A 19,923-nucleotide genomic window follows, 5' to 3' on the forward strand; every position below is an offset into this window, starting at 1 on the left:
GAATTGATTTGCCACCATAAGCTTGTCATGGGGAATAATAAATAACATGGTTGAAAAGCAATAATCTTGGTAAATGTAACATGATCGAAAAGCAATAATGGAGCTGTGGGCATCAGTGGATGGCGAATAGCAAGTAACGTTTGACCTCCCTTGGATTGTTTATATTTGTTTTTCTGCTTGTGTCTGAGGGTTTTTTAGTTGTTATGGATGAATATCAGTTGGTTAAGCAGATTTTATCCATCATGCTTCTAAATTCATGAAGAAGCACTGCAAATTTTTACACAAGTTTTTAAAATATCAGTTTTAACTTGCTGATTGCCGTCAACTTGCAAATCCAAAATCCGTAAAAAGACTCGTTGGAGGAGAAATTTTGAGTCATGCTGCGCCATCTCCAAAGCGTGGTCACTGATCGGACATAAGATAAATTTTCATTCTGCTAAACGAACTAAATATGACATCATGAACTGACCTTGTTGAAACCATCATTGACTGTTTTAACGGTTATAGCGACAGTAATGTACTTCAAAGCATACTATTTTAAATTTTTGGCATTAAAATAATCAATGCTACGGTGATAATTATGATGATATTATAATGGAAAATAATGGGTAATAATAGAAAAATCACAATATTATATTTTCAATTATTCACTTGACAACAAAATATTAGTTTTCCAGCTATGCAATCTCTATTAGAGGGAAAATTGATGCAAAATTCGTGAATTTTGAAAAAATATATTTTATTTTAAGACGACAGTAGATGTTATAAATGACTGTTATGATGCTAAATAATAGATTATAATGTTTGCTATTAAGTGCCTGTAAATATATATGATAAAGTCATGGAGGGCCTGAAACCTATAGCCGTTGTATTAAGCCCTAGCTCGTATAGCGCCTATCCGGGTGAACCAAGAACCCAAGATATCTAAGATGAGTATATAGATATCATTCTTCCCCTACTGGCAGCTGACGCCATCCATTATATTACATCATTGATAAAAAAATTAACAACAGCTAAATGTACTATTAGGTTGCCTTCAGTGGGTAAAATAGGGAGGGTATAAGTGGTCTGGATGGTATAAATGGAGGGATATCCTGCCACAACACCCCAAGGAGGGAGAGGAAACAGGCTTGTAGAATGGGAGGGGATAGGTGAATAGTCAAGGATATTTCTACACCATTTTGTTGATATAGACTTACAACATAGAAAAGGGAAAGTTATCCCTCCAGTTACTTTTTTATCCTTAACCACTCTCTAGACACAACAAAAAGAATGAGAGGATAAATTCAACCTTGTAATAGAAATCCAAATCATCATCCTATGCAGCATTAAATATACTTTATTTCTTGTATTTATCCCTCTAACCCAATGCCAAAAAAATTCTGTCCTATTAAATAAGTCGCATCATTTCAACAATATCTGGATGAGTTCTTCTTATCCCCTTAAAATTTATTCTGCAGCCAAATACTGATGCTAAGTAGCCTCAGAGGTGGCAAAGTCAGGCTTAAAGCTTAGGCTTACGGTGCCTTGTGCTTTCCTGTAAGTGTACTGTCAAAGGCTGCAAAAGAATTAACCAGTCCAAGCATGGAACAATTTCCAAATTACCAAAAACAAGCATCTCAATTATTTGTACCAGGTCAAGTGTAAATACTGGACATTTATATTGGATAGAATGCAGTGAGGGATTTACACATGAACTAAACAGAATGGTACCAAAGTTGGACCCATTTCACAACCATCTGAATCATACTTGCAGCCATCTTAGCCTCTTGCTGTGCTGATGAGATCTTGGGAATATTTGTGGATGATGAGGAATGAAACTTGGGCATAAATCCCACTCTTCAAGCTAACCAACATAATCGAAACATGAACAAGAAAAGATACTAAATTAAAGGACCTCGAAAGTAAATGATCGTACCATGAACAATGCTAATGACATCAACAACCAAACTAGTTTCCAAACATAAAGCTATATATTACCCAAGTCCACGATTCAGAACTTGCATGCCAGACCTTAAGCATTCTCACTCAAAAAGCACCAGCTATCCAGCTATATCACGGTTACAAACATTACCATTCCATATTCTCATAAAGTACCAGCACTGACAGGGATGAGCCCTGCAGATGTTCTTTTTACAGACGGAGGACTTTCAGCATCACAACAGTACCGAGGCTGCTTCCAGGAACTGTTAGGCGATGAGAAAGATGTGAGCCAAGAATGAATTGCCTTTAGAAAACAACCAAATGATGGTAGGGACAACCCCTGAACCAGGACTGGCTTTGCAGGCAGAATCAAAGTGTAGCCAGCTCTTCCATTTGGTTGAAAGCTTTGGAGGGGATTTAATATGGAGCAGCATTTCTCTCCAGCTGTACGCATCTTCAGCTCAAAGAAGCAAATACTGCAATTGACAACCACCCCTCCCCAGTACCACTGTCATCAGACTTTAAGGAGGTCGCAGCAGCCATCAGCTGCTGTCACCCACTTCGCATGGATACTGGTACCATGCACTCCATCCATCATATTAGTTAAAGGGTGGGAAATGGATGGACGAAGATGCTCAATGACCTGGAAGTGATTATGCTCCCGAGCGTACATGCTTGTAACCTCTGATCCTGATATGCTTGAGCTACCACTTGCAGAGTTGATATTCCCGCTATCAGATCGCAGGATTTCAGTACTTGGACATGCAGCAGAACGAGCAGGAGGCACCTCATCTCTCACCCTGGCATTGATGTTGCCACCTTGTCCTGTGCCTTCCTTTGTTGTGTTAAGAAAGCGACCACCACTGCTCCTTGCCCGACGCATAGCATGTAGGTGACGTGACTCATGCAGGTATGGCTGTAGAAATCAAAACTCAAATGAAAAATCATACAAGTCCATAAAAGAGATGGATTGTCGCTTTGAAAGAAGTTACAAAAATATCACAAGTCCATCAAAGTTCCTCTTAGACACTTAACAACCAGTATTTGGTCAAAGAATTTTTTTTTTTTTAAAAAAGATGGCATTTTGGAAAAATGCACCATATTAATATTAGAAAAAATTTATAACACATATTTTGATCTTTGAAGTTAATATAATATATTAGATATACAACCTTCTTAACTCTAATCTGTTTGAGGAAAAAGAGGAAAACTATGTAATGAGCCATGTATTGTAGGGTGGATGCATACCTTCCGGACTTTAGTCAGTTTGTTCTCTCTCTTTGCCTTAGCACGAGCCTGTCGACGCCGTAGGATACCATGAAACTGCTTTGCATTCACAAAGATTGGTCCATCGGCAGCCATATTCAATGGTAAAAGCATACGCCCATGCTTCAAAGCAAAGAGAACAGTAATCATTGACAATGCTCCAACCCTTAATGGTAATCAAGCACTGACAACTTATCACCTCGAGAAATTGTAAAGATGCAGTATGTCAATGATTGAAGAAATAAAAATTATTTGTTTCCTTCCCATCACCACCAGCCACCCCCAAAGGAAAAAAGTTCTTTTTATCATATACACTCAAGCAACTTTTTCTCATCATCAAAAATAAAAGGAATTGCATTTTTTTGATCTGAGCAATGCTATTCCTTTTTTAAAAGAGGCCAAGTATTTTGCAGAAGAATCTTTAGTAATTTCATATTTTTTGTATACATTATTCAGAACTCTGAGTCCAGATACACGGCTGAAAAAAAAGTTTGATATCTCAAACTCTAACTATAGTTTGCATAGAGTCAACATAAACTCAAAATGTTTTTCGCACAGCTCAAAAAACATCATTTCCTAAATAAAACAGTTAAATTTGTTGATGCCAAGCAAGGGAAACTTGATTTTTGTGAGGAATTTGAGAGTGCAAGAAAGAAAGCATGCCTGAGGCTTTCGATAACAGCAAAAGCTGGCTCTTTCTCTTAAAAATTTGATACAATTCTCAACAACAAATGTTATAAACAAATATTTGTTCCACAAAATTCCATAAAACATCTTACAATAGCAAATACCTTAATCCTATTATACTATGGTGTCCTCACCAGTCCTACGCTTCGGCTGATTGGTTATCACTGCTTCCTTCATCGGGAGTCCTCCAACTCATTTGTAATGCCCTCAGCCAAGGTATGCCGTCTCGGTACCGGGCCTCATACCGGTGCCACCTTATTAGTGTATCGATATGCACGGTACAAGGGCCACTTAAGCATTCTGAGTGTCGATACGCCCCCGTACCATATACTGGCACCGAATCGGTACAGTACGGTAAGCTTCGAACTGTTCGGTATGGTATAATATGGCGTACAATGCCCTTAGCCATATCCGGTGTAAAAATTCATTACTAGTCTGTCAATGAATTGGATCTCGAAATAGATCCATCCCAAATTTGAATCCGACGATGCAGATAGGGTAAATATTTTTGCCCCAACAATTCGAGAGTTGCCCAAATTCTGTCATGAGGTTACTAGTTGGATTGGACTTAGGCTGATCCAATCTAGTAATGACTTTACAAATCTTATAAAGTAATGATTACATATCAAAATTATATTATTTAAGCTATATTGTGTATCCACGATCTACTAGTAAAATTTAATATTGTGGCCGATGATACTATTAAGTGCTACAACATTTAGAAATGGAAGGGAATTGGAATCTAGACCCTATTTGCCCCAATCTCTCTGCATCTCCCTACCCTGCTCCATCTTTGCTGCCATGAGCGATGATCAAGGTTTGCAATCTCAGAATTAGATTCCATACCAATACCATCTTGGTAAAGTGTCTGTACGTCCAATAAGAGTTCAATTCGGCATACTGATACTTAGTATTCCTCCCATACCGCACAATTCAGTTCCTGTATGATATGCCGGTACACATCGGTATGGACTGGTATGGTGTACCATAATGATGATGATTAGAATCATGATCAGCACAAACCAAGATTAGTACCACACCTGATTATGGACTGAGTTTTATGATATTATATTAGTGTGGCACTAAAATGGTTGTATACTGGATCAAGAATTTGCAAAGTGCTTTGAAAATGTTTCATGGAGATCATTAAGACTAGACTATCGAACTTATGGTTATATAAACCACAAAAGCATAAGATGCAATTGACTGTTAGAACCTAGAATTAAAATTGGTATGAATTGAAAGATTATACCATGCACATAAGATGACGGAGATGGATCACATAATATTTATAAGGTAGAAAATACTAGGTTACTAATGAATTTTGTTGTCCACTTTGACTAGAAAAAATGCTGAAAGAACTATATTTACTAAGTGGATGGAAACCAATAAAATGCTTATCAAAATACCAATTTTAGGCAGCTTATAACCTTGTAATCTTATATGAATACAGTTATCTATCATGAAATCAAAATTTGTCATCCATTTTGTCTAGAAAAAATGCTGAAAGAACTATGTTTACTAAGTGGATCGAAACCAATAAAATTATCGAAGATGCACGTAAGCTAACTTATGCTATGCAGATTTTCCTGCAAAATGGGTATAGCATGCCAAAGATAAAATACGGACTAGACGAAAAAAAGATTGGCAGAACTGTATATGTTTATCCTACTTCGGGTGAGTTATATTATTTAAGAATGCTTTTAAATATAGTAAAAGAATCGAGGAATTATGATGAAATCAGGACTATTAATACCATCGTTTATCTGACATTTCAATCAGCATGTATTGCATTTGGTTTATTGGTAGATGACAAAGAATGGCACAAAGCATTGAATGAAGCTTCGAATTGGATCACCGCCATGGAATGCCGTACCGGCCCGTACCGGCCGGTACATATCGGTACGGTCCTAGACCGGTACCAGAGTCACTAAAAAACCGGTATTTTTCGGTTTTTTAGCCAAACCGGCCGGTACGGGCCCGAACCAGCCGGTTCGGAGCCCGTACCGGTGCGAACCGGCCGGTTCGCACCGGTACGATTTTTTTTTTTTTTAAAAGAACCATAGCGCCTCGCACTATGGTTTTTGAAACCACCTGTACCGGCCGGTACGTACCGTACCGGACCGGTCCGGCCGGTACGTACCGTACCGGACCGGTCCGGCCGGCCACCTGTACGCCGACCGGTACCGGTACGGCGGACCTTGGTCACCGCATTTGGGTTATGGCAGATTTTTGTGACTTTGGTCATTTGCTGTGAGATAGCTGACCTGCTTAAATTATTGTAAATACAATGAAAAATATTCACAGATGATATCATTTTCAGGTTAAGAAATATTTTGGAACTTCCTAATTTAGAAATTCCGAAATCGCAACTGAAAAATCATGTTCTATTTGAACTAGAAAAATTGTTCAACAAAAATTGCAGCTTTCTCTTTGAACATAGTTTATCTATGCGTAGCAAAATTATTGCAGAAGAAATAAATAAAAAATTACTGAGGGAAGAATTGGATTATGATATCCAGGATTGCACGACGTGCATTCAAAGTTACATCAAGGTTTAAATAACGAACAAAAAATTATTTACGATGAAGTTTTGAATTCCGTAAATAACCTTAAAGGAGGGTTATGCTTCGTATATGGATATGGAGGAACGGAGAAAACCTACCTTTGGCAGATAATTGTTTCAAAAGTTCGGTCAAAATCACGGATTGTTCTAGCTGTAGCTTCTTCAAAAATTGCATCTCTTTTGCTGCCTGATAGTAGAACAACAATTTCTAGATCCAAAATACCAATACATGTTGATGAATGTTCCACATGAGAAATTAAGAAAGGAACACAACTTGCAAAATTGATTGAATCTACGAATTTGATAGTGTGGGATGAAGCTCCAATGAATCACAGAAATTGTTTCGAAGCTCTTGATAAATCTTTAAAAGATATTCTTAAAACAACGGACTCAAACAATGATGAAAAGCGATTTGGCGGAAGATTATTCTTCTTGGGGGAGATTTCAGACAAATTCTTCCAATTATTGTTGGAGGTAGCAAGGAGGAAACGATCGATGCATCCGTCTATGGAAGTATTGCAAAAATTTCTTTTTTAAAAAAAAAACATGCAGTTATGAAACAGCAGCATGATTGATCCATCAAAAACTTCGGCATTTGAGTTTGCTAAATGGGTTTTAGATATTGGCGATGGTACAATTCCTTCCATTGCATTTCAAGAAGGTGAGGAGGCAAATTAGATAGAAATCCTAGATGATTTGCTTATAAAAGATTGCGAAAACTCTGTGCAGCATATTGCACAAATAATTTATCAAAAATTTGAAGAAAATTTTGATGATCCTTCGTATTTGAAGGAGAGAGCTATTGTTACCCCTACCAATGAAATAGTTGACGAAATTAATTCGTATATACTTTTATAGTGAGGGGAAGATATATTGAAGCTCTAATACAGTATATAAATCTTTGTCGAATGCTGATTCTGAGAATATTCTTTATCTTGTCGAATTATTGAATTCTTTCAAATTCAGTGGAATCCCACATCATGATTTGCGATTGAAAATAGGTTGTCCTATAATGTTGCTACGGAATATCAACCAGAGTGTAGGTCTCTACAATGTTACCAGGTTAATAATTACTCAATTGACTTCCAAAGTAATTAAAGCAGTGATCATCACTGGTAATCATGTTGGTGTCAAACTGTATATCCCCCGTATTGTGATGTAAGTTTCTGAAACAAAATGGACATTTATCCTTAAAAGAAGATAATTCTCGGTAAAACTTTGTTATGCAATGACAATTAACAAAAGTCAAAGGCAAACTTTGAAACTTGTTGGGATTTACTTACCTAAGCCTGTGTTCTCTCATGGGTGATTATACGCTGCTGTGTCCAGAGTATATTCGCGACAGGGTCTCAAAATTTTGATTGAAATTGATTATGCAGTTTTGGACAATTATACAAAGAACATTGTTTATTAAGGAATTTTTTATAATTTACCTTCAAGTACTATTTTTGTTTATAAAGAAAATGATTCTTCGTTGTTTATTATTGTTGTTTGGTTAAGTACTATGTTTTGTATAAACAGGTTAATAAAAGAAATGGAGTACAATTTGTTATCTATATTGACGTAGGAAAAACATAATTGGAAAATAAAAGTAAGGCTTTTAAGAATGTGAGATTCCATAAACCCGAATATGAAGAATCAATTGATTAGTGTTAATTGCATATTCCTTGATGAGGAGGTTATCAAAATTTCTACTTATTTCCTTAGTGATATTTTTTCTCGTCAAATTGGCATATATATACTGATGATATATCTCTTCTATATGTAGGGAACTTCTATTCAAGCATCCATATGAAAAGAAGATGCTGGTCAGTTTAGAAACCTTCTTACCGAAGGAAATGCATATTATTTGAAAAAAAATTAATATGATGCAACATAGAATTCAAGCCAATTGTCCATCAATATATGATCTACATGAATAGATGGATGATTATACAATGTGTGAACAACAACGCTGACACTATACCTCTACACAAGTTCAATTTTGTTGATTTTAGTGAAATCCCATTGAGAAAGCATAATAATATTTATTTGACAGAAATACCTAGAAAATAGTTGCCTTATTCCTAACAAATATTAATAAAGGTGCAATTATATAATGCTTCTTTTTTTTTTATCATGCAGATGTTATTGGCCATTTTATAGCAGTTGACTCTCTTGACTAGTTAAATATCATAGAAAAATTGGATTACAAACAAAATTTGGACATAGAAAACTTAAGGTAAACCGGTTCAGTTTTCCTTTTTTTTTCATAACCATTTATACCTTTTTTTGGCTCTTTTCTTTTTTACCTTGCGCTATCAAATTCCGTTTGACCAGCAGAAACGAAACGTTGCCTGTTACTTTCTAAGGTAGCTCAGAAATTTGATTAAACTATTGTTCACAAAAATGAAAGAGAAGGACCAGTGGTAGTCATCTTAATTGACACTCGTGCTCTCGCAAGCATCTAATCCACGGCAGACTTTCAGTACTGGCCCTTCTTTCTCTCAGCTTCTAGAGGAAGCCATTGTTTTAACCTCTGAAAAACATATTCGTACCGAACTTTTCAAAGATGGAACTGCTCTAAAAGTACGTTACCTGTGGATAAGCAAGAGCATACCTGAGCTTCCTTCAGAAAAAAGAATATGTACGAGTTAACCTAGCATGCATGGATGCTATATCGTAAACATGCCTTCCCCTCGGTTTCTAAACATTTACTTCTTTTTTCCTTCCAACCCAACCAACAAAACACAAAGCAATGATGAACGAGTATCGAAAAATGTATAATGCTTATATAGAACTTGAAGTTGAGCTCGAAATATGCAAGATATTGATGGCTGAATTTGATGAGATCCAAAATGGATTGATTAGAGAGAATTTGAGCAAAGATTTTTTTTTTGCTTTGCACCTATCAGATTAGCCCCAGCACATTATTGGATTAGGCCCTACCTTCTGCCCTTTTTTTATGTATTAGGGCATATGTATATATTGTTTACCTTACCTAGCGGCCGAATGTTCCCCCCTCTTTTCTTAAAATCTATTAAAAAAACTGTAGAGTAGCACTGCTTCATTGCTAGTAATAACAATCAAGGATATCCCAGTTAAATAGTGAATGAGCTTTTGGATGAGTCTCATAGAGTATAATTCTTCTCAAAGTTAGATTTGCAACCCATGTACCACTAGATCTATATGATCGCTGATGATAGACACAAAATGGAATTTAGGACTCATGAAAGCCACTAAGGACTCAATTGGTTCGCCGAAAAAATTTCCTCTCACTAAAATGTTTTTTCTGGAAAGCTGATGCCTGAGAAAGTGATTTTTGCATATTTAGTTGACCACGAAAAAGTGACACATTTCAATGTAGCTTATGTTAGGTTAAGCAACTATTTTTCTTAAAAAGTTGTGTAAAATACCTTTTATGCCCTTAATAAAGAAAAAGATCTTACCCCATTCTATCTAAAAGCTTAAGGGCACTTTTGGAAAAAAATTATCCCAATTTTCGGTGGGAAAGTCACTTTCCCATGTCCCATATGGTTTGTTGTTTTCCATGAAATGTTGGAATTTTATTCTCATGGGAAAGTTACTTTCCCATTTTTCCTTTGAAAAACTCCAACCAAACATAAGGCATTTCTCCGGTTTTCATTGACCACACTTTCTTCCCTCCTCTTCCCACGAACCAAATGAGTCCTAATAGTTCCTATAGTGCCATATGGGCTCATTCATGCCTCCTCTAACTTCAAAATTGTTGATGAACAACATTTTTTGGTCCTATGTAAGGCACTTTGTCCTAGTCTTTGTTTTATAATGTTCTAATTTAATCATATGGTCCATTTATGCATGGTGCTAGAAGTTTTGCAATTACAATTATAGGCGAAGCAGTCAAAATGAGTGTTTAGAAAGACTAAAGTAAAATACTTGAGTAGATAATTTCAAGCAAAGGAGTAGCTGTTGATTTTGATAACATCAAACTCATGTTTGAAAGGCCTATTCTTGAAAAAAAATGTTTGTGTGTTTTTCTTGGCCGACAAATTTATCGTTGTCGATCTGTGCACAACTATGGCAATAAAGCTCTGCATCAACAGCCTTGCTATGTTAATGACAGCTTCATGTGGTCCGATGAACTGACTTAATTTGAGGAGATAAAATACCCCATATCTACTGTCCTCTGTGTTAGCCTTGATTCCAACAAAATTCAGTGGTGGAATATGATACATCAGCTCAAGGCAAATGAGCAGTGTTGAAGCAAGAAGGTAAACCAATCACTTATTTTAGAAAGGCCATTTATCTTGGAGTTTTGACTCTCTACTATAAAAACGATTATGGCTAAATTTGAAGGAATTAATGACTGGAATTTTAACCTTATGGTCAAAAATTCAAATGAGTCACAAAAGCCTAAAATATTTTCGAGAGCATAGGGTGACTATCATGGAGCAATATAAATGGGCAGGAGAAGATATGAGTAGGAGATATTTTATGAGCCAGAAGGGAAAATTTAGTAGTAGATGCATTATCTCAACAAGAGGGGAAAAAAAAAAAATATCTGGTCTGTAATTATGAAAAAATGATTCATAATACTCAAATAACATAAAAAAAGAGCGTGATCAATGCCAGGATTCAAAAAATTTGGAAATGACTTCAAGAGGATCTGGCATTGGAGAACAGTCACACCATTAAATGATGGGTTGCTTTCCTAAAGGATAGAATTGAAGTACCATCTGGTTCCAAGCTTAAATACATCCTATTGAAGGAGCTTCAGTCATATCCTCTGGGAGGCAGGCCATCAAGATATCTTTAAATTTACATGTGCATTTCCTAAAGGAAATTAAAGATGTAAACGACTTTATGGTAGAGTCTGATGTATTCCACAACAATAATAATGAGACTACCACACCAGCCGGCCTCCTATAGTCGCTCCATATTCGATACTATGTTTGGGCAGAAATTTCAACAAATTCTACAAAATGGGTTGCCTCCTTCAACCAGAAAAAGTATTATATTGATGGTTGTCAACTCACTTAGACATCCATATAAACCCATTATGAGTGCTCAAGACAAAACCTATATCAGCAAGTTCTGGGAAGCATATGTTTCAGTAGCAAGGTACAAAATTAAAACTGAGGAATGAATAATACCAGAACAGTTGGGTCAGATATGAGCCCTGAATTGATGTTTGCAGACTTATTTTTTCTTTTATGAGGGACCAACCAAAATACTAGGTCTAATGGCTTTCATGGACAGAATTTATGCAATAACACTATTTTAAGCATTCTATGGGCATTATCTGCCATGTTCTGGCTCAACAAACATGGAATTAGTTAACAGGGAATTATGTGATTGGGATATAATTCTACAAGATCTGAAACATAATTGGTGCTAGCTCAAAATTATATGACAAGCATTGTATGGAAAGGGAATTTACAGTCAGTGATAGAGTGTATCTCAAGCAAGGAATGTTGAACCGGCCCGTATCGGCCGGTTCAGCCTGTACCGAACCGGTCCGGTCTTTGATCGTCCGGTTCGGCGTTAAAAAACGGTACTGGCCCATCCCGGTCTGAACCGGTTGGTACCAGGTAGGCCAAATTTTTTTGGGCTTTTGGAGGCCAAACCAGTGGTATCGGTTCGAACCGGTTTGAACTGGTAACGAACCGGTCCGGTGGCTAACCGGTATGCCTACTGGTACCGGTTCGGCGATCCTGGATCTCAAGCTACAACTGTATCATCAAACCACGGTTTTGAAGTAAGTGATTCAAAAGCTTGTTCCAAGACATGTCAGCCCGTTTGAGGCGATCCAACATGTACACAATGTGGCGTACTAATTGGACCTACATTATACGTTATGGTTGCATCTGGTATTCTGTATATCATTGCTTGAGAAAAAGGTGGGACTTGCGAGAACATGTCATGGTTACATCTTAATTGCAATCTGAACCATAAGAATTGCAATCTGACATACAGGATTGTTGCAATCTGAGCCATAAGAATTGCTTCATTTTTCCTGGAAGCATAAAGGAAACAATTTGTTGTACAGAAATTTGCTCAATTGGCATATGGATCAAAGATGAACTTGAGAAAATCTAGCACATTCAAGTAAGTGGTTTCCTCATCTGAACCTTGAGGACAAGGATCATTTTGAAGGGGGAAGGAACAGGAGCACCAGTTCTCATCAAATGAAGGAAAGAGGTTCAGCTCAAAATCAAGTCATGCGATGACACAACAGTGGTTTGATTAGAGGAAGATTGGGTGTCAGCTTTAGCAGCAAAGAAAAAGCGAGTTGCTCCCAAATTAGCAATAGAACAAGGCAGCCATAATTTTGGGATTTGTTTTCAGTCATTTCTTTTTTGTGTCGGGATTTATCCCAGAAATTCCACATACTACCTTTGGAAGAAGGCATCTCACCATTTTCTAAGCTTAGATCAGAGGCTGATTTTTCCTTGATTTGATTGATACCACTATTAAGGTGCTACCAGGTTTGCACCAGGGCACCTAATTACTGCTTCGTCACCTTATCAACATACCAACCACTTCAACTGGTTATTCACCAAAAACTACGGTCCACTAAGAAGTTGTTACCTTGTTGGGAGAGACTGCCCATCCTTCATGGAGAAAGAATTATTCTTGTACCAAATTTTGAGAGCAGAAAATTTTAAATGTATCGATAATAGAAAAAACCTTTTCTAGATAGGCAATCCTAAGTCCAAAAAAGATGCTAGTTTCTATCTCTGCAACATCACATGATACCATCTAAATAAATTTTAATAATTGAAAGAAAAGAATACAGTGAAGCAATATGTTACCTAGGCTACACCTTGAACTAGGATAAGCGAGAAGGCTTGGGCAGGCTTTACTCTTGTAGACAATCTCTATTGACATGAAAGCTTACAGCCTCTAGTATTTACATCAACTGAAGTACATCAATTCCAAATTATGTTTATTGAGCCTTCATCGACCTTTTGGTGAGATGAAACAAAGGAAAAAGCTAGGGGGAGGTTATTATCATGCTCAACAAAAATCCAACTCAAAATATTTACAACCATAATCATCAGCATCATCCAACTTCCTAGCAGCCTCTTTCCTGTATTGCACAACTTTTGCCAATTAGCAGCCATAAAAGTTTTTAGTTTTGGTGTTCCTAACAACAGCATATGATCGTATGCACAATTTACCAATTTACAAAGGAGTTATAGTACTCATTATCATATTTATGTGTTCTTTACAACAACCTCAGTCTCAAATACGAGAAAGAAGATACATATAAATTACTGAATGACATCTTTAAACGATTCCACATCTCATCCTTATGATGATATCGAAGTTATTCTCCTTGAGCTATATTTTGAGTGGTGACCTGACTCCACTGCAATTCAAGTTTAACAACAAGTTGAGCATTGCTTCCTAGAGTCCGATAGAGCTGCAATCAATAATGTCATGGAATTAAAGGTCCAGACTTGGTGCGTTCATGATGGAGTGAAGCTGTTCAACTTGAGCATGCTCTTTGCATTCAAGCATACTAGATATCTAAGCACTCTAGGACCATATTGAGTGAATCAAGGACCGCTTTTAATTGTTCGCTACTCAAACAAAAGACACCAACCTTGACGGAAGTATCTTGCTCCCTCTCATGACATGCTTAGGTCCAGAATTTTGGAACTTGAAAATGACAGTTGACAGCTGTCCTACCAAATGTTGCACTAATTGACCCCATTTACAAAGGAACTTCATAGAAAGACATAATTAATGCAGCAATTACATTATGTCTAACAGCATCTTTAAACTCTTAAATGACATGATCAGTTAGTGCTTGATCCATCTAATCACTTGAATTATCTCATTATTCTGTCGTAGTTCATGACCTCATGAATGCCTTAATTAAAACTCTACATTTTTTTATTTCTTAAATATTTTACAATTGATTGAATATCTAATACCCATTTAAAGGAATGTTGACGACCAGAAAGAGACAACATGACACATGGAAAGCAAAACAAATAAAAGTCTCTGAATAAAGGGAGAACTTGCTGTCCTGTTTTTAAAATGATAAAGACAGTTCTCTGCACCAACTGTCATAAATGCATTTGCTCTAATATTAAAAATGGCCCACCTCTTTATCCCCACAGTGCTATGCAACAGCATTTATAATACATGTGATCACCCAAACAATATATTTTAATTTTTTATTATATGATTAAATCCTGCAATCACTATCTTATCTAGATTCCTTCTTTTCATCATAGAAAACTCTGGTAGCAAGTAAGACTGACCAAACAAAGAACATCCATATTCAGAATTACATAATTAGAGAATACTTTCTGTGACAAAATGAATATCTGAAGTACATTATGCTCAGGGATATAAAAACCAGGTAAATTGGTTAGAAGACTCAAATATTATAAGATTTTGTATTACCATATGTACAAATAACCAGATGCAAACAGATTGAATAAGGCTGATATTAGTCATTATGACTATAACACGTAACAACAGCCAATCACCCTGCTAGCCATAAAGACATGCATAGGGAAATTAATTAATAATAAGATTCTACTGTAGCTCACATGATATGCAAAGACCAAGAAATAAGACCAAATGGTTTAACATCAAAATACAACAAGAGCTAGACATCTCATCAAAGTTTTTCAAGTACAAAATAATGTGAAAGAAGCAAACTGCTTTCTGGATCAATTGCAAATTCATTAATTGTGTAACTCACAAACATAATTCAGAACTCTTCAAGTTCTACTTGTATATTACCAATATTAAATCAAAAAAGAATGATCTATAGACCTTACTGTAGGCAGCTTTTGAAAAACATCAATAGAAAAAACTCATTAATAATAGTTTCACTTGAGCTAACTGCACAAATTTCATTGAAGAAATTATTGAGCATTTGAGGAAGAAAAGAGAAACCAACCATTGCTTGAGCTCCATAAGGTGCAAATAGACCATAGCAGTGATCAACATAAGAATAATTGGAAGAAACCTACAAAATTATTTTCAGCAATAAAAGACAAAGCAATGGCAATAGTTCATGATGAATCATACTAATCAAATTCTTTAATACACATACACAGACACAGACACACACATATATATGCATTCAAGTAACAATAGCATAGAAAATCAAAGAACATACCATAGTTTGACCAAGTCCCAATTCAAAACAACCTTGATATTCGGGCGTAGATGACTGCAGAGAGATGACTGCAGAATGTTGCTGAGTTTTCTGCTCTTTTCCTGAATCATTGGGGTCTGAAGCCAAAATATTTTAGGTGTTCAAGAGTCAAATAATATAAACATTACCATTTAGCAAGTTGTAGACAGTAGACTTCAGAAGGAGATGCTAAATAATGACAAGGCTGTAATGGAATTTTCTCAATTTTCCCTATGCAGAAAATAGAAATTTAAAAGCTACACAACTTTACATTTATAAGTTACTTGTTTAATATTTGGCTATTTTTAACACGTATTAGTCCATATCTCATGATTTTTTATGTCTCATAAAGCCTTTATCAAGGCTGCTATAATCTTGCCCAAATCCAGAATCCTAGAAGTCACATGTTTGAAATAGTGTCTACCATGAAATCTACATTTTAACAAATTAGAATACTTAATTAATTCCAAATTAATAGTTTAGTGCTTTAGTTGTGAACATTTGTTGTTGACGGTCAATTAGTTGTTATAATACCCCCAAAGCAGTTATGAAGGGGAATACAGTAACAAGCAAAACAGGCTTGAAAACTTCCTTTAAGGATAAAGGTTCCAGGAGGAGAGCATTTCTTTGACTTCAAAAAAATCTTTTAGCGATGAAAAGCACTTTAGTTCAACTATAGTGGGGTTTGCTACCATTAGAGTTCTCCAGTATATGGAGCATATATAATCAGATTAGTAGGTGGGCATTAAGAAAGGTGATGGTGAGAACCTACTGGGGAATATTCCTGCACCAAGCAAGCATGAGATGGGAGGAATATAAAGATTAAAGTAGTGCTACAGAGAGGATACAGTCAATAAATTGCAGGAAAATATACAATTGGTGAATTGGTCCGGAACAACTGTGGTAATAGGTGTCAAATTAATTAAGGGAGATGGAATCTAATGTATAAAAATGTCAAAGATATCCAGAAGATCATGAATGCATATAGGGTATATAAACAGTGTCTCCAGGGAGATTGATCATTGCCCTTATACTGTGGAATGATGATAATATTGCTGTTAACACTTACGACAATGATCAATGTTAACTCATAAGTGAGAGAAAGCAAGATTTATGTACTGACTATTGGAATGAAATAACATAGAATATGATAAAAAAAATTGGAAGGGACGAGTATGAATTTAAGAAATCAAGATGACCTTTTGGTGCTCCGGAGGTGACGTAAAGTCTTCAACATTATTCTACTGTCCGAGAGCAGTTGACAAGGTGATACATAATAGTGTGAGGTTTCATGCATGTAGTTAATGATTACATACTATATGGTCACTTTTCAAAGGCAATCATTTGTTTGCAGATGGTGAAGCTTTAAATTTCATCAAATAAGATATATATATAACAAAAATGTATGTAGATGAAAGAATTTCATATTATCAGTTACAATCAGTCAGTTTTGATGGTAAACATTAATCGACCATGAAGCCTCCTACATTATTTAACTTCCAAATAAATCACAGAACATATTTTCTAAGGAGTCCTTCCATCATTCAATCTCATTGTAACTGCAGTCTTCATATCTTTGCACATTTCTTTCAGGCTTTAATTTGTTTTCCTAACTGCTAGTGATTACAGGCCTGCAAACTGGCTCCAGTAAAGGTCTATATAAATCTTGCAATAAGAAATCATGTAATCGCCAATACCTTTTGATGGCCAATGTGGATCAATCTTAAACCTTTATGAATCAATCCTGAGGCAGTTTTGAGTTAATTAAATTTTTTAAAAGAAAAAAACACAAGAACTAATTATTTCCGTGATAGGACCATAACCTACTCTCCATCTAGGGACCCATTCATGAAGCCCACTACCTACCAGTCCTTACTGCAAACACTTTAATGCTTACCAGAATTATTTGCTACAGAAACACTAAGCTATTTTTTTCAAATAAAGATTTGAATGCTTAACCATATACAGAATCACCAACTCTCATTTCTTTTGTTCTATGTTGGTTTACAAATTTATTTTTGTCATTCATTTTCACTCAAAGTTACGTGATCTGTCAAGGCAAGCTTTCTTTTTGGTAAGACGAAAATGCCAGTGATTCTTTTTTCTTTATTATCTAACAAGTGATGCAGAGGTATCTATTGACCTAGAGAGAGAAAAGAGAAAAATATTACAAGAGGAATCAAGTACAAAGGCATCTAACAAGGTGGAATCACATTGTTAATAGAAGAACAAGTCTTTTTATGTACCAATTCTTAGTAAGCCCTGTGATCAAAGTTTTAGACTTCTGAATGTGTGTGAGTGAAAAAAGTCTTAGCTCACTGAAAGGTAAATCGACCACTTCATGAAAGTTGCTGCCTTTTTTCTTCCTTTCTTTCTACTTTTTCTGTAAAGGAAATTATAACTCCCAAAGTTATGAAACATAGCACTGAGCAGTTTTGTACCTGAAACCTCAAGAAAGAATCATGAATATAACCAATTCAGTGAAGGACATTTGTTTTATTCTAGGACCACAGAGTAATAATAATGGTTTATGTTGAGACTCATTATAGAAGGAAGAGAACCAGCACAAAAGAACCCTGCTTGATTTTAGAAATAGCATAAGACAATGACTGGCATTAGAGGAAAAGGAAATATTACCTCGAATTGCTAAGGACTTAGTCGTACCATTACCCCCTTTATCTGCCAGCCCTGGCCCCGGCCTTGGGTCTACAGCATGATGCATTTGTCGGGGAGCGGCAGGTAACGGGCCCTCTCCATTGGGATGCTCCTCAGTGAAAGACTTCAAGTGTCCAAAAGGCTCTCCATAGAGTGGTTGGGATCCAAGCCACCAAGGCACCAGAGTAGCCTGGGACGGCTGAGTGACAGAAATCTGGCCAAGTCCTCCATTATTTTTGAAGGCAATTGCAGCCTGCATCATGGTCAACGCCACCACACCCAAAAAGAACAGATCTAAAAGCTAATCCTCTTCCCCCTCCACGGCCTAACTCCAATGGTATTTCATGCCCAGCTGCTTCAAGACTCACCTGCAATCCAAATTTTGACGATTTTAAATTTACCCACTGCGAACAAAAGGAAGAACATAGCATGCTACAGATGACCGGCGAGAAAGATGATCTCATGTGAATTTAACCAAGCAGACACCTTGTGAAAATTGGTGCCCCAGACCTAAAACCCATACCAAAGATGGAAAATCTAGAAAGTCCCTACAATATCCTGTGTGAAAGAACTAAAGCACGGAGGCCAAAGTAAGAAAACGGAAGAAGAAAAAGCCAAAAAAAAAGCAAGATGGAGCAAGAGACCCAGGACCATCCAGTAGCAAAAACATTTAAAAGACAGAGAGATCAGAACCAAGCAGCCATCTTTCTAAAAAATCAATCTTTCCCCTCTAAAACCGGATTATTTTCCCCGAAATAAACGTTCTTTCCACTTAACACGCTCAACACGCTCAAACACCAAGTTCCAATCTTTCCGCAAAAAACCCATTCCAAAACCAATTAGAAAGACGAATAATAAGCAATAAAACACTCACCGTAGAAGAAGGGCTTTGTAAGCACTGAGTAAAGAGCGAGACATACCAAAGGATTCAGCCAGAGAGAAGCAAAAAAAGCAGCGAAGAGAAGGGAGACATCACTCACATTCTACCCAGAGAGAGGCACCTCGAGAGCCCCGGACCCATTAAGCGAGAGAGGATAGAACGAGAGGCGAGAGGCGTAGGTATATGCGTAGCGAGCATAGACACGGCAGGGCAGCCAATGGTGATAAGTTTTCATGCCTCAATACGCTTTGTAATTTCTTTAATGCCTCTTAATGCCATGGCTTATCCGACTCTCATTTCTTTGCTTTTTTTCTCTCCCGGTACGACTTTTCTTTGTTTTTTAATAACTTTTCCCCCCTTTTGTTGTGCAAATAGTTTAATGGGCAAGTTGGGGTTAAAATACTGGGGCTTGATTAATATAGGGAGGTAAATAGCCAAACAAGGCAGAGCCATAACTGTCCACCCCCACCTCATATGGTAAGGTAACTGACTCCCCCTTTCCCACCCTCCAAAGTTTTATGATGCCTTCACGCATTTGTCTCATTTGATTTCCGCCCTTGTTTTACACTTGCCTCCAGGGTTGGAATTGGGACCGAGATGGCTCGAGGCCCCTTGGACTAGGTTGACTTAAGAACGGGCAATGGGTCAGCCCATTTTGGATCGATTTCTTCTTAAATATAGAGTTCATGCGTCTTCCGGAACGCTTCCGTTGTATCATTGGGCCTATCCGGGCCTAGCTCGAGCCCCAGCCTAGATGATGCCCGAAACAGAGCCTGAACTTAGGCTCAAAATGAAGCCCAATTTTAGGTACTTATT

General features: G+C 36.8%; 1 protein-coding gene across 3 annotated transcripts; it reads right to left on the reverse strand.

Moving 5' to 3' along the window:
• Positions 1–1,867: 1,867 nt before the first annotated feature.
• Positions 1,868–19,332, reverse strand: LOC103722493 (nuclear transcription factor Y subunit A-10-like). Of its 3 annotated transcripts, none has more exons than XM_008813071.3 (6): positions 19,208–19,332; positions 18,210–18,595; positions 15,555–15,670; positions 15,333–15,401; positions 3,172–3,312; positions 1,868–2,839 (listed from the first exon to the last, which is right to left on the reverse strand). In XM_008813071.3, the coding sequence occupies exons 2-6, from the start codon at positions 18,487–18,489 to the stop codon at positions 2,438–2,440; spliced, it is 1,008 nt and encodes a 335-aa protein (XP_008811293.1). In that variant the 5' UTR covers positions 18,490–18,595; positions 19,208–19,332; the 3' UTR covers positions 1,868–2,437. The 3 variants fall into 3 exon arrangements, with proteins under 3 accessions (XP_008811293.1, XP_008811292.1, XP_026666356.1); XM_008813070.4 differs by having other exon boundaries at positions 19,102–19,222; XM_026810555.2 differs by lacking the exon at positions 15,333–15,401.
• Between the last annotated feature and the right edge of the window lie 591 nt (positions 19,333–19,923).

Source organism: Phoenix dactylifera, chromosome 11, assembly GCF_009389715.1.
Source record: "Phoenix dactylifera cultivar Barhee BC4 chromosome 11, palm_55x_up_171113_PBpolish2nd_filt_p, whole genome shotgun sequence".
Taxonomy (NCBI): Eukaryota; Viridiplantae; Streptophyta; class Magnoliopsida; order Arecales; family Arecaceae; genus Phoenix; species Phoenix dactylifera.

Bases quoted from the DNA above. Each gene is read 5' to 3' on its own strand.
- LOC103722493 (XM_008813071.3), bottom strand. From the start codon at position 18,489: ATGATGCAGGCTGCAATTGCCTTCAAAAATAATGGAGGACTTGGCCAG. The intron at 15,402-15,554 runs GTATGTTCTTTG...ATAATTTTGTAG, and splicing joins TGGGACTTGGTCAAACTATG to GTTTCTTCCAATTATTCTTA. The intron at 2,840-3,171 runs GTATGCATCCAC...TGATTTCTACAG, and splicing joins AACTGACTAAAGTCCGGAAG to CCATACCTGCATGAGTCACG.